Source organism: Pituophis catenifer, unplaced genomic scaffold (assembly GCF_029215685.1).
Source record: "Pituophis catenifer annectens isolate HBS135680 unplaced genomic scaffold, rPitCat1.0.hap2 SCAF_10, whole genome shotgun sequence".
Classification (NCBI taxonomy): domain Eukaryota; kingdom Metazoa; phylum Chordata; class Lepidosauria; order Squamata; family Colubridae; genus Pituophis; species Pituophis catenifer.
The window spans coordinates 8,501,924-8,516,342 of NW_027256890.1; the positions used below are offsets into that span (position 1 = coordinate 8,501,924).

The following is a 14,419-nucleotide window of genomic DNA, read 5'->3' on the forward strand; positions in this document are numbered from 1 at the left end:
CCCTTTCTAAGCGGTTTAAAGTGTCAGCATATTGCAAACAATAATCTGGGCCCCCATTTTACCCACCTCGGAAGGATGGAAGACTGAGTCAACATTGAGCCGGTGAGATTTGAACTGCCAAACTGCAGTCAGCTGAAGTAGCCTGCAGTGCTGCACTCTAACCACTGCGCCACCTCGGCTCGAACCTGAATTAACTTTCCAGTCTTGTCCAATCTCACGGCATCTGGTGGTTTGTTCTAAGGCTTGTATCCTGAGCAAGACCGCATATTTTGCGCCCCTTGAGTTCAGCTTGAAGCCTTCCATGCTAATAGCCATAAATTATGCATCGTTTTTAACTGCAAAGTCACGGCCCCCGTTGCACTCACTTTTGATGCTTCTTGAGTAACTTTGAAAGGTACATTAAAGGGGATTCGGTCTGCATCTCACCTTGGGGGCACTACAGGGAAAGGCGGAAGAAGATTCTCCTCAGTTGAATCTCAGAGGCTTCCAGCGATAAGCTCTCGAGATGCCATGCTGAAAGTCTCAGCTCTCCGATACTCGTGGTTTAGAGCAGGGTGTGATTGCCGACGTTTTGTCGACATTTTGAAGGGGCTGCCGCTCTGTTGAAGGACGGTTGTGTTCTGAAGGTCATTCTGAGAAGCCAGGAGAGTGATGTCACCGGAAAAGGCAGAGCCACATTTTTTTTCAGCCTGTGTCTCTTTTTCTAATGGAAATGAGAAACGAAGCATTTTTGGGTTCACTTTTAAATCTGCCTCCGGAGGCCAAAATCCTGCTGCCAATTTTATTTTATTTTTTTTTAGCGAAAGATGGCTATATTTCAATGGCACGATTTTAGGCATTTTTTGAGGAGGTGGCTTTAAAAGGTTTAGATCAGTGTTGGCGAACTTTTTTGGCACCGGGTGCCAAAAAGGGAGCACTTTGCATGAGCCAGCCTGCTCACCGGCCAGCAAGTCTTCCGGTTACTGCAATGCATGCCCATGGGCCAATCAGGTGGCCGGCATGCATGCTCATACCAGACAGGAAGGAAGGAAGGAAGGAGGGAGGGAGGGAAGCAGAGGTGGGTTTCAGCAGGTTCTGACCAGTTCTGGAGAACCAGTAGCAGAAATTTTGAGTAGTTCGGAGAACCGGTAGTAAAAATTCTGACTGGCCCCTCCCCCATCGATTCTCTGCCTCCCAATTCCCAGCTGATTGGGAGGAAATGGGGATTTTGCAGTATCCTTCCTCTGGAGTGGGGTGGGAATGGAGATTTTACAGTATCCTTCCCCTGGAATGGGGTGGGAATGGAGATTTTACAGTATCCTTCCCCTGCCACGTCCACCAAGCCATGCCACACCCACCAAGCCACACTCACAGAACCGGTAGTAAAAATTTTTGAAACCCACCACTGGAGGGAAGGAAGGAAGGAGAAGGAGGGAGGGAGAAAGGAAAAGAAGGAAGGAAGGAAGGAAGGAAGGAAGGAAGGAAGGAAGGAAGGAAGGAAGGAAGGACATCAGTTTCAGCCAAAATCCCACCCCTGTCTTCTTCAAACGCAGCTGGTCTTTGGTCTCTCTCTGTCTGTAACTGTAACTACATTGCACCAGGTGACAAGAGAGAGAGAGAGAGAGAGAGAGAGAGAGAGAGACCCTGTTCAGATTGTGACAAATACTCATGGCATCTTGAGCCCAGAGCATCCTTTCAAAGCAAACTAAAAATTCCAGAGTTGAGCCGGCATCTGCTCCCCTCCCCCTCCTCACTTCCCTCCCCCCCCTCAGTCCTTCCTTCTCAAGCAGGGTCTCCGAGCTGCTCAACTTGACAGGAGGGCAAGCCAAAATCTTTACAGAAAGGTTGAGTTTCAAAGAAGCCTTTGAAGCTTCCAAACCCTTTTGGCTCCTCCAGGCTCCCGAACAGCAAAAGGGTTAGAAAGAGACACTCACAAGTCTGTCAACTTACAACCACACTTAAGCTCAAAATTGCTCACAGAACCTGTAGTAAAAAAATTTAGAACCTACCCCTGCTCTGAATGTACTGACTATTTCATTAATTAGTCAATGTTAGGAATCTTTTTCATTTAGACTGTTACAAAGCCTCTTGTTGGTATGTCAGATGTATATGCCAAGCTGGTGGGCCTTATCACAGTGCCCAACACAACAAATGTCCATCCCAAAAGCAGTAATTTAGCCTTTCGGATTGTGCACATAATTCTGACACTACTACAGGAAATAGCTGAAGTCTACAGAGGTATCATTTTGTGGTGCCCACAATGAAGCAGTATTTTTCTGTATTTCTTAAAATGCATATCTCTCTCCTTCGTCTCTATGGATGGTCAGGGAATGTTTACATCCAAAGTAACAATTTAAACATCAAAGCAACCAGGCAGAAAACATCAATAAACCTAACCACCAAATTGCAACAAAAAAAGCCATTTGCTACACAACGTTGACCAAATTGCAATATTTATGGTAAATTATATGTTGGTGGATTCAGTCAACAACCTGTCTGAATCTTCACATTTTTGTCAGTAGGAAGTCATCAGGGAAGAGTCGATCCAGTCTGGAGACCTGAAGATATGTTGGGATAAAAACTCCTTACAAGTTCCAAAACTCAAGGATTTAGCAGCTATCAAAGATATACTTCTAAACTGGTGGCAGATAGTAGATAGTGGGTATTTACTTCATTTCCCACCAAAAGCACTTCATCAGACACTTAATACCACAGTCATTCCTTCCATGTGACATCTCGGTGTTGTCTCGAATCATTCTTCTTTTTGTTCTTTCTTCTCTCTTCATTCTCATCCAATCAATTACAACAATTCATCACTAACAAAATGTTCTGATTAGAGCATTTTTATACATAACTATTAATTTACTTATTTGTATCTCTTTTCTAACCAATAATAGACTTGATTCCATATCTTAAGGTATTCTGAATCTTCTCTTTCTTTAATCATAAAAGTCAATCTATTCATTTCTGCACAATCTAAATTTTTTTTTAATTACTTCTCCTTCCAAAGGTATTTTCTCTGCTTTTTCAGCACTTCAGATATTAGACAGAAAGATAAAAAGACATCTTCATATCTGATCAGTCTAGCAAGGGTCAATTCTACTTTTATAGTTTGATCCAGAATATATATTTAGTTGCAGGTTGTAGGATACATTGTAGGGAGGGAGGGAGGAGAAGATAGAGGGAGGGAGAAAAAAAGAAGGGAGGGAGGAATATATGAAGGGAGGAGGGATAATAACGGAAGAGAGGGAAGGAGGCAAGGAAAGAGAGAGAGGAAAGAAAAGTAAGGAAGGAAGGAAAGAAGGAAGGAAGGAGGTATTTGGTAAAAGAGTGAAAGGCAGGGAAGGGAGGGAGGAAATGAAGGAAGGGAACGAGAGAGGGAGGGAGGAAGGAAGGAAATGAAGGAAGGGAACGAAAGAGGGAGGAAGGAAGGAAATGGAAGGGAGCAAGGAAGGAAGGGTGGGCATGAGGAAGAAAGGAAGGAACTGGAGGAAGGAAAGGAAGGAAGGAAGGAGATAAAAGAGTGAAAGGGAGGGAAGGGAGGGAGGAAATGAAGGAAGGAAGTGAGGAGGAAAGAAGGAAATGAAGGAAGGGAATGAGGGAGGAGGAAGGAAGGAAATGGAAGTGAGCAAGGAAGAAAGGAAGGAAATAGAGGAAGGAAGGAAGGAAGGAAGGAAGGAAGGAAGGAAGGAAGGAAGGAAGGAAGGACGTTCTGCAAAGTATGTTAAATGGATTAAATCCAAGTCAGCTTGTTTATTCTGGCAAGTGATTTAAAAAAAAGGAAAAGAAATCAAGTGGCAATCTGTCTCTTCAAATGTGTGAACGTATTGTTTCAAGACTTCTTTTTCCTCAGCTAATTTTAAACAAGAGTCTTTGCTACAAAGCCAAGGTGACACAGGATTACGGGGAGATGAAACACGGGAAAGCTTTTCCGGTCCTTGGAAGTGCTCAAGCATTGAATTCAGTGCTCAAATCTTGCTTGTGGTATGAATCCATATTTGGCTATGGGGCTAGCTTCATAAAAAAGATCATTGTTTAAGGAACCAACACATGGCAGATTTGCTTATCTTAAGTCATGTCAACATTGTAAGGGTGGAATTTATGCACTAATATAGACCATCCTTCAATAGCTGCCATTTTCTAAGATGGCGGCCTCCCAAGTATGAATATATACAAGGATTCATGATTTGGGTGCTGAATGCTTATCGGTGATAAGATTTGGGGAGTTAAGAAGCCATGTGTCAGGTTTCGATGCTATCTCAAAATAAATGAACTTCCAAACTGCCAATCTTTAAGGAAATTTTCTCTTTATTCGAGCACAGCAACCGGGTCCTGGCTCTTCGTGGTCAATACTGACCTTTGCCCCCCAAACCTTCCCTTTCCGATCCCCAATTCTCTGCTTCTCATTGGCTATCTTCCAAGTCACTCTCCTGATTCCTTTTCCCGTCAGTTCACAGGAATGTTTCCCCCCTCCTCATCTCCAAGGAGACCAAATCTTCAAAGGGAGTTAGCAGGCAAAAGTTCAGGCTTCATCCTCCCTTTTCTATGTCAGCGCTGAGACGCTGACACCATGAAAATTATTTCAGGGTTTTGGTAAATTAAACGTTATCTTGAGTGTGAACTCCAGTGGAAAAAAGATGGATTATCTCACTTGTCTGTCCCAAAGTTGCTTTTTCAAGAGGCAACTGAACTTTCTTGGTTTTCCTTGAAAACGTTTCCCTTCTGAAGAACTGAAGAAGCTTCTTGGATGAGAAGCAAAACGTCTTCAAAGGAAAACCAAGAAAGTCCAGTTGCCTCTTGAAAAAGCACCTTTGGGACAACCATGACCTACAGTGGTGGGTTTCAAATTTTTTTACTACCGGTTCTGTGGGTGTGGCTTGGTGGGCGTGGCAAGGGAAGGTTACTGCAAAATCCCCATTTCCTCCTGATGAGCTGGGACTCAGGAGGCAGAAAATACGTGGGGGCGGGTCCAGCCAGAGGTGGTATTTACCGGTTCTCCGAACTACTCAAAATTTCTGCTACCGGTTCTCCAGAACTGGTCAGAACCTGCTGAAACCCACCTCTGAAGATTTGGGTGATTAAGAATCTCCATAGATCTCTCTTGCACAAATCAATTGTGCCATTTCACAAACGAGAATATTACATTATTGCCAAGTTGAAGAAGCTACTAAACCCTGGCAAGATTCAAGCAGAGGGATGCCTTGAGCACTCGGTTAAATTTTGGGGAAGTGGTTGGTTTTTTTCCCCCAAATACATATTTCTGTGATTTTTTTTTTAATGGATTCTATGAAGTTTGCCCCGAGGTTTTCCAGATCTTCTCTTTTGTCATCTAATTAGAACATTAATTCCAATGCTTATTAATGTAAGATAATAAAAACCAGTGTTCGCCTCATTTTCCTGAAGCATTCATCTCTCTTTCTCCCCTACCCCCGAAAAAATTGGATGTTTTCAGAAGTGCATTGGCCTAAACGATCCACTTAAAATTCTCTTCCAAAGACATGAAAATTAGCAAAGCGGGGATTGTTTCAAGAAAATAATCGGATCATTTCTTCATTAAAATTCTGTTAGGTTTCCAATAAAGGAAGGAGGCTTCAGAACAAGAGACAATTAAAATGTACACGGGAAAGACTTTTAATAAAGGCCAAAATTGTGCGCAGCTCCAGGTGGTTTATTATTATTATTTTAAAAAATGACCACTCTGTCCTTCCTTCAAGCTTTAAATTTTTTTTTAAAAAAAGTTGCATTTCTTTTCAATATGTTTGGAACTGGCTATCATGACTTCAAGGTATCATCCCTGGTTTGGATTTCTGGTTTACATTGTGTAAAGAGGCTCAGCTAATTAGCTTTAGTTAATTGCTCTGGGTCTTTAATGGGGCTTAGCTCTTCCTTTTGCACATCGACAATCCTCTTAGCCTGTTCACAAATATTAACAGAAGCTGGATTGGGTGGAAAGAAAAATAGAGGACATTGCCCTTCCCAAAGTCATTTACGGTGGTTGGAGCTGATGGCCAAAGGATAAGCTGATCCAATTTGGAAAAATTTCAAGTGAGAAATCTTTTTTTTTTTTCCCTCCCTTCCTCGGTTTACCAAATGACAACGACCGGAATTGAAATGATGTGTGAAAAATGCAGATTTTTTTTTTTTAAAAGATTTATTTTTCCCAGTTATACAGGTAGTCCTCACCTTACGACCCCAATTGAGCCCAACATTTCTGTTGCGAAGTGGGATATTTGTTAAATGACTTTTTGTGTTATGACCTTTCTTGCCACTGTTGTTAACTGAATCAGGGTACTTGTAAAGCTGGTGACGAGGTTGTTAAGTGAATCTGGCAAGAATTGGAATGCGGTAGGGACTCAGCCTTCCATCTTTCCAAGGTCGGTAAAACGAGGACCCAGATTGTTGGGGGCAAGAGGCTGACTCTGTAAACCGCTTAGAGAAGGATGTAAAGCACTGTGAAGCCTGGATAGCTCTGCAGACAAGGCACTGTAATTTAACACCAGCTGTCTGCAATTAAAGTAAGTTCGAATCTCCCCAGGCTCAAGGTCGACTCAGCCTTCCATCCTTTCTAAGGTAGGTAAATTGAGGACCCAGTTTGTGAGGGCAATAAGCTGACTTTGTATAAATATACAAAAGTATGAAGGCTATTGCTTAACGCACTGTAAGCTGCCCTGAGTCTCCGGAGAAGGGCGGCATATAAATCAAATTTAAAAAAAAAAAAGCGGTATATAAGCCTAAGTGCTATTGCTCTTCCTCTCCTCTCCTTCCTTCCTTCCTTTCTTCCTTCCTTCCTTCCTTCCTTCCCTCCCTCCCTTCCTTCCTCCCTCCCTCCCTCCCTTCTCTCCCTCCTTTCCTTCCTCCCTCCCTCCCTCCCTTCCACACATCCCCCATAACTGCTCACTTCTTCCTCGCCCAAGTTCCACATTCCTTCACATTTAGAAGTAGTCCTGGACTTAACGACCGCAATTGGGAGCAGAACCTCTTCATCATTAAGGGATGCGGTCATTGAGTTGTCGTATGATTCTGCTTGGTTTTACGACTTTTTTTTTTTTTTGCCACAAGTGAATCTCTGCCATTGTTCAGTGGATCATGTGGTCATTAAGCAAATCGGCTTCACTCATTGATTTTGCTTGTCGGAAACCGGTTGGGATAATCACAAACTGTTGTAAGTCGAGGACTATGGCAAAAAGGATGATGATGATGATTATTATTATTACTATTAGTATTATTAGTATTATTATTACTATTATTATTAGTAGTAGTAGTATTATTAGTATTATTTTAAATGTATTGGCTGCTTAGCCTCTTGACACCTACAATGGGTGCACTTAAAAGCCGATTGGTTGGAAAGCTTCTGCAAATCATGTGACCCCCGGTAATTATTATTATTATTATTATTATTCCTATTTTGCAGGAATGTAAGTTCAGATGGTGCTGAAGCACGTCGGAGACTCCGGGAATGTGAAGGTTTGGTAGATGCTCTTCTCCATGCTTTGCAGTCTGCCGTCGGCAAAAAAGATACGGATAACAAGGTAATCTCCGGCTTGCGTGTCCGAAAGGGAATTGTAGCTCACAGAATAAACCCGTATATTTATTACGTGCTGGATTGGATCCAGCAATGTTATCCTGGGACACGTATATTGACCTATATTCGCATAAGGCCTTTGCTTTAAAATCCAGTGTCTTAAACTAGGGAGAATCACCTGTGACTAGGAGAGTCACTGGAGCAGGGGTGAAATCCAACAGGTTCTGACAGGTTCTGGAGAACCGGTAGCGGAAATTTTGAGTAGTTCGGAGAACCGGCAAATACCACCTCTGGCTGGGCCCAGAGGGGGATGGGAATGGAGATTTTGCAACATCCTTCCCCCTGAAGTGGGGAGGGAATGGAGATTTTGCAATATCCTTCCCCCGGAGCGGGGTGGGAATGGAGATTTTGCAGTATCCTTCCCCTGCCACGCCCACCAAGCCACACCACGCCCACCAAGCTACTCCCACAGAACCGGTAGTAAAAATATTTGGATTTCACCACTGAGTTGGACTGAACGATCCAATCAGAAGTGGGCTTCACATAATTTCACAACCGGTTCGTCCGGAATTGAATATGTGAGCGCATGCGCGTGGCTTTCTGCGCATGCACGCAGCCTTCTGTGCATGCGTTTTGCTCACATGCAGCTTGCACACATCCGCGCGGCTTAGAAATGTGGCTAAATAGGACGGCATAATGCCTGGGCGGGGGTGGGCCCACCTGCATGTCACAATTACCGATTCACCCGAACCGGCTGAATCCCACCATTGCTTCCAACTCTATTCTGATTGACGTTATTCTGCTCTAGCCCATCTTTCCAAGGTTTCCGATAAGAGTATTTCCGCCCAAAGTATGAAGACTACATACAAGTCTTCTTCTCAGTGGCTGAGTTGCTGGCAGTCGTGTCTCTGTGTTGGAGGGGTTCACAGTTTGTGAATATGTATATGTTTCGGGAGGGAGGAGTGGGGCTGAAGACGGGACATATTCCAGCAGAACTCCCCTATGCAACGTAGAAGCTTTGGCTGCTGTTCCCAGATTCTTGAGAAGCCCACACAAATTAAAAACCACGCTGTGGTCTTTCCCTTTTCGCCATCTGCAACTCATTAGCTGGAGGTGGAACCCGTGGGGGAGGATAGACTGGGCTTCTACGTCCCTTGTAGATCTTCTGGCTTTGAGCTGTAGCACAGATGCATCTCAGATGCATCCTGCAACGTATCCCTCCCTGCCAGCTCCTTTGTCAATTGTCAAAAGTTTGTTTTTGATAAATTCTTGCTTTGTTAAAAAGCTTGAAGTCACTCATCCATTGACCTGCTATGCTGGCTTTGGGAATGCCATGGGAAAAGGTAGCAGGGAATGGAAAAGAGCCATCGATGGTTTGGAACCGTGGATGGTTCACAGCCAACCAGGAGTGAAATCCAGCAGGTTCTGCAGAACTGGTAGCGGAAATTTTGAGTAGTTCAGAGAACCGGCAAATACCACCTCTGGCTGGCCCCAGACTGGGGTGGGAATGGAGATTTTGCAATATCCTTCCCCAGGACTGGGGATTTTGCAGTATCCTTCCCCTGGAGTGGGGTGGGAATGGAGATTTTTCAGTATCCTTCTGACGCCCACCAGTCCACGCCCACCAAGCCACACCACGCCCACCAAGCCATGCCCACAGAACCAGTAGTAAAAAAAAATTGAATTTCACCACTGTAGAAAACCCTTGTTTAGGAGAATACAGGTCGTCCTCGGCTTACAACCACAATTGGGACAGGAATGTCCATTACATCTAAGCATCTTAAGTAATGCGGACAATAACGGAGTCACCCCTGATGTTGTAAATTTAATCATCATCATCTCCTTTTTATGAACCCATAATCCCTTGCGGGATGGAGTTTGGGAAACCAGAATGGAGCTAGCAGAGTGTTTACCGCCCGGATATCCTTCCTGTCGCCAGTGAGGAGTTTTTTTCCAGTAGATATATTCTCATTATACCCAGAGAGAGAAATATCTGCCTCTACCTAGGATCGAACTCACAGCCTCCTGATTGAGAGGCAAGGGCTCCACCTCTAGGCCACCGCACCATTCTGACGTTATAAATTTAACAAGTACCTAAATAACATTATGACCTAATTTCTGAAGTCATTAAGCAAATCACTGCGGTTCTTAAGCAAGTCCCTCAGTCATTAAGCAAATCTGGCTTCCACCCTTGATTTTGCTTATTGGATGCCCCCTGGGAAGGTCAAAATGCCGATCACGTAAACCCCCCCCCCAGGAGCCTTCCATAACCACCGTAAACCAGGGGTGGGCTGCTGGGGGTTCGCAGGATTTCGGGAGAACCTCTAGCTAAGATTCTCTGCAGTTTGGAGAACCCCCAAATCCTACTCTGGTTGGCTCCGCCCACCCAGCCTCACCCCTCCCAGGAGTCCCCATGTGGCCCGTTTTGGATGCAGGGTGTGCGCGGAGGCTCAGGGAGGGTAAAAAACGGGTCTACCGGAAGTATGGGAAGCCCTCTCAGAGGCTCAAGGAAAGCCTCTGGAGCCTGGGGAGGGCAAAAACACCATGGTGCAGGAGACCGACTAGACCACGCCCACCCAGCAACCAGGCAGAGAACCCCTTGCTAAAATTTTTGAAGCCCACCCTTGCCGTAAATGTATGCTGGTTGCCGAGCACCCAAATTGTGATCATGATGTCAGCACTCCAAACTACATTCGTTCCAGTGCTGACAGAAGGAGGAGAAGAGGGGGCAGCTGGCAAGAGGACGCTTGACTTTTCACCTACTTATTTTCCCTGAAGATAATATCCCCTAGGAGATGGGATGGGAAGGGGGACATTCCTGGGAGCTGAAGTAGTAGATATGGGGAGAGTGATTTGGAAGATGGCCAATGAGACGCAGAGAATTGGGGAACGGAAAGGGAAGGTTTGGGGTCAGGAAGTCAGTGTTGGCTACGACGTAGTCAGGAACAGATTGTCATGCTTAATAAATGAAAGATTTCATCAAAGACTATTTGTTTGGAAATGCAATTTATTTGAGACGACACCGAAACCTGACACACATGGCCAGTGGGAAGGCTTCAATGGCCGCCTTAGGATCATTCCCCAATTACTTTTCTCAGAGCCCTTGTAGCTTCAAACTGTTGCTAAACTGTTGTACCATCTCTGGAGACTTTCTGTGACGGGTCTTTCTTTGAAGTCTTCCATCTTCTTTTTCTTGCTCCAGTCTGTGGAGAACTGCGTCTGCATCATGAGGAACCTTTCCTACCACGTCCACAAAGAAATTCCTGGTGCCGACAAGTTCCGGGAATTAGAAAGTAACCAGATGGGAAGTTTTGGAGTAACTCATAAGAAAAAGAAGGACGACGCAGGCTGCTTCGGTGGGAAAAAGGCCAAAGGTATGTATTGTCCGAATACCTTGGGAATGATGAAGTAGGTTACACCCATTCTGCAATAACATTGCAATGCTGGTTTGTCCTACACCAGCTTTCCCCCCCCCCACCTCAATATGGCGCCCTCCAGTTGCTTTGGGCCTCCAAATCCCAGAATTCCAAGCGAGCTAGCCTGATGAAGGAATGCCGTATGTTGCATTTCCCTAGCCCTCCAGATGCTTTGATTGGGTATATTGCACTCGATATGTAATCTCCTTGCAACACTGGTTGGTCCTAACCCATATTTTTTCCCCCAATATGGCGCCCTCCAGTTGCCTTGGGCCTCCAAGTCCCAGAATTCCAAGCGAGCTAGCCTGATGAGGGAATGCCGTGTGTCGCGTTTCACTAATGTCTTAGAAGCCACCGTTTTCCTATTTCCGATCAGCATCGAAAGCCGTGAACAGCCAGATTTATTGACCGATCTAGTAGACCGATCTGTAGCTCAGGGCTGAAGGGTGGTGCTCTCTGAGCGTGGTGGTTTGCTTGTAGACATTTCATGACCCAGCTAAGTAACATCATCAGGGAGTGTGGAATTTGCTGCCTGTTTATACATACTAGCTCAGAACTTGGTGGTTGGTATGTGGATGCTTTATTACCCGACTAGATCACATCATCCAGTGCTAATGGATGTCGTTTTTCTCCCACCAAAACTCTTTGGTTTTCTCCTACCAAGGAGAGAACCACACCCCACCAACACTGGCAGGGCAAAGCCATTGTTCTGCCCCAGCTACGGATCCCAAAGAACACAGCAAACACAGAGTTGGTACAAAACTTAATTTACTAAAATAACTCAGTCTTTTTCAAAACAAAGGCTGTTAAGAAACTTTCTTAACAGCCTACAAGAAACCAAAGATAAAGTAATCACAATCTTACTAAGGTTGGCAGAAAGCCCAGAAGCAATTTGCAGAGAATCCAGACACGAAGGAGAGTGAACTAAAGTTGTTCCCTAGAAATTGCTTCAGTCGGCATTCCTCCTTAAATAGGCTAAGGGAATGGCCAATTAGCCCCAAGCCTTACTCTCGAGGAGACCTCCTCCTGAGGAGCCACTCCTGCCTTTTGGCTGCTCTGTGTGCCCGTGCATCGAGAAGAGGCTCCTCCTCTTCGCCCTCTTCACTTAAAGGAGCTTCTGGAGGTTCTGAAGGCCCTGGCTGAATCCTCGCCTCTGGCACCACATCTTCTCCATCCTCCTCATTGTCTGACTTGAGTGTCAGCTGCACAGGATGCTGGCGCAACACTACACCAGCCTCCTCGCTGTCAGAATCAGCTACAATCCGCACAGGCCGCTGACGGGCCACAACAGCCATCGTATATAAACAGGGAGCAAACCCCACTCCCCTTCTAGCACTGATGATATTACCCAGTTGGTTCGAGAAACGTCTGCAAGCAAACCACCAACTTAGCTACAAGGACCCCACCATTCTCAATCTCTCCTGAATTGTCCTCTTCAGCGTGATCTTTTAAATGTAGGGGTCGTGAAGACGAATTCTCCATTCGCTGTTATTACCCATCTGTTTCTTCTCCTCTTCCTTTCTTCCTTTTTCTCTCCAAGTCTCCAGCTAAGGAGAGTCATGTCAAGAACGCCTGTAGAGTTTTGTAGAGGGGGGGGAGAAACTTGTTAGTTTCTGGTTACTCTGAGGTAGCCCCAGATCAAGGGAAGTCTGGTAGCACCGTTTTGCGCGAACACATTTTACAAAAAGGTGCGAGACTGTTTTGTAAGGCTGTTATTAACCCTTGAGCAGGAGGAGGAGGAGGTGTAGATTCCACCTGGGTCCTTTCTCGGCGACATTTCTGTCGGAGTTTGTGGCAGCACACACAATCAGACACGATGAAATGAACTTCAGCAGGATTCGAATTACATAAGCAACTTCTTTATGTACAATACCGTTCAGCAGAAATTCAGCATACAATATCAGGAACACAGAAGCAATATTCATAGGGAGCAAGTCATGACAGAGTAGAAAGATACAGAGGTGAAATGCTCCCGGTTCGGACTGATTCAGCCGAACCGTTAGCGATAGAGACCAGTGGTTTGAAGAACTGGTGGTTTGAAGAACCGGTGCGAGGATCTGCCCACCCACCCGGTCATCAGTTCCTGGTTTTAACCAGGAAGTAACCAATTTTTTACCCTGTGCAGAAGGGTTTGCGCATGTGCAGAGGGAATGCACATGCGCAGCGCATGCACTTCTGAACTGGTTGGGAAGGTAAGTAGATTTCACCCCGGGCTAATATATTGTACAGAGGCTCCCATTACAGAGGCCAAACCAACTCTTATATACAGTTCAGCAAGTCTAAGCCACGCCCAGACTACAAACTCTCTCTTATGGCCCCATACATACAAATACTATGTTTCAGTTTCCAAACAGTCCCCATTGGCTTACCTGTTACCATGTCTATCCAAGCAGTCCCCATTGGCTGACTTGTTGCCTATTCCAGTCTATGAATATTCATATTCCTGACAATTTCCGAGAAGGAATTGATTCTAAACTAGAATGTAGCCATCTTTCCCCCTCTAACCATTGGGGAAAACGAGCAGAGGGCCAACGGCTTCAAGAATCCTTGAGCTTCATTCTCCAAACAACACATGACGGTATCAAGTGGATTGGGAGGTCAACCAAGTCACACAGACAGGATCATGCTTAATGCACACGGAGGCCCCGTCCATTGAGTTAGTTGAGTGAGGTTACCAGGTGATGCTAGAGCAGTGAGTCTGCAACAACTCACCGCAGACAACTCATTGCAAGCCAACTCAACATGGCCAACTCGCCACAGCCAACTTGCCATGGCCAACTCACCGCGGGACAAGAGTTACACGGATACCAAAGAAATGATGGAATAGAATCATTAAAGAAAGGATGCAAAAGGAGGGATGGAATAAAATGGGAATGACCAAAATTAAAATATTTTTTTTATTTATTTTCAAGAATTAAATTGAATTGTTATTTTGTCCTGTGACAAGTTGTCCTGTGGTAAGTTGGGCATGGCAAGTTGGCCATAGTGAATTGGCCACAGCGAGTTGGCTATGGGGAGTTGGTCATGGAGAGTTGGCCATGGAGAGTTGGCCATGGAGAGTTGGCAATGGAGAGTTGGCCAAGAAGAGTTGGCCATGGAGAGTTGACCAAGAAGAGTTGGCCATGGAGAGTTGGACAAGAAGAGTTGTCCATGGAGAGTTGTCCATGGGGAGTTGTCCATGGAGAGTTGGCCAAGAAGAGTTGGCCATGGAGAGTTGGTCATGGAGAGTTGGTCAAGAAGAGTTGGCCATGGAGAGTTGGCCACGGAGAGTTGGCTATGGGGAGTTGGTCATGGAGAGTTGGCCAAGAAGAGTTGGCTATGGAGAGTTGGCCAAGAAGAGTTGGCCATGGAGAGTTGGCCATGGAGAGTTGGCCACAGCAAGTTGGCTGTGGTGAGTTGTCCCATTCCATACAGCAGTGGTCATATGAGGCCAGGGCAATACAGGTAGCCCTCTACTTACAACAGTTCATTTAGTGACCATTCAAAGTTACAACGGCACTGA

The 14,419-nt window shown here is 45.3% G+C and overlaps 1 protein-coding gene across 4 annotated transcripts in view; it reads left to right on the forward strand.

Moving 5' to 3' along the window:
- Positions 1-14,419, forward strand: part of ARVCF (ARVCF delta catenin family member) — a 190,190-nt gene that overhangs the window by 120,471 nt on the left and 55,300 nt on the right. For all 4 annotated transcript variants that reach the window (XM_070951414.1, XM_070951416.1, XM_070951415.1 and 1 more), the window contains exons 6-7: positions 7,391-7,508; positions 10,704-10,875. In XM_070951414.1, coding sequence (XP_070807515.1) covers positions 7,391-7,508; positions 10,704-10,875 — 290 coding nt within the window. The remainder of the gene's footprint in view (positions 1-7,390; positions 7,509-10,703; positions 10,876-14,419) is intronic.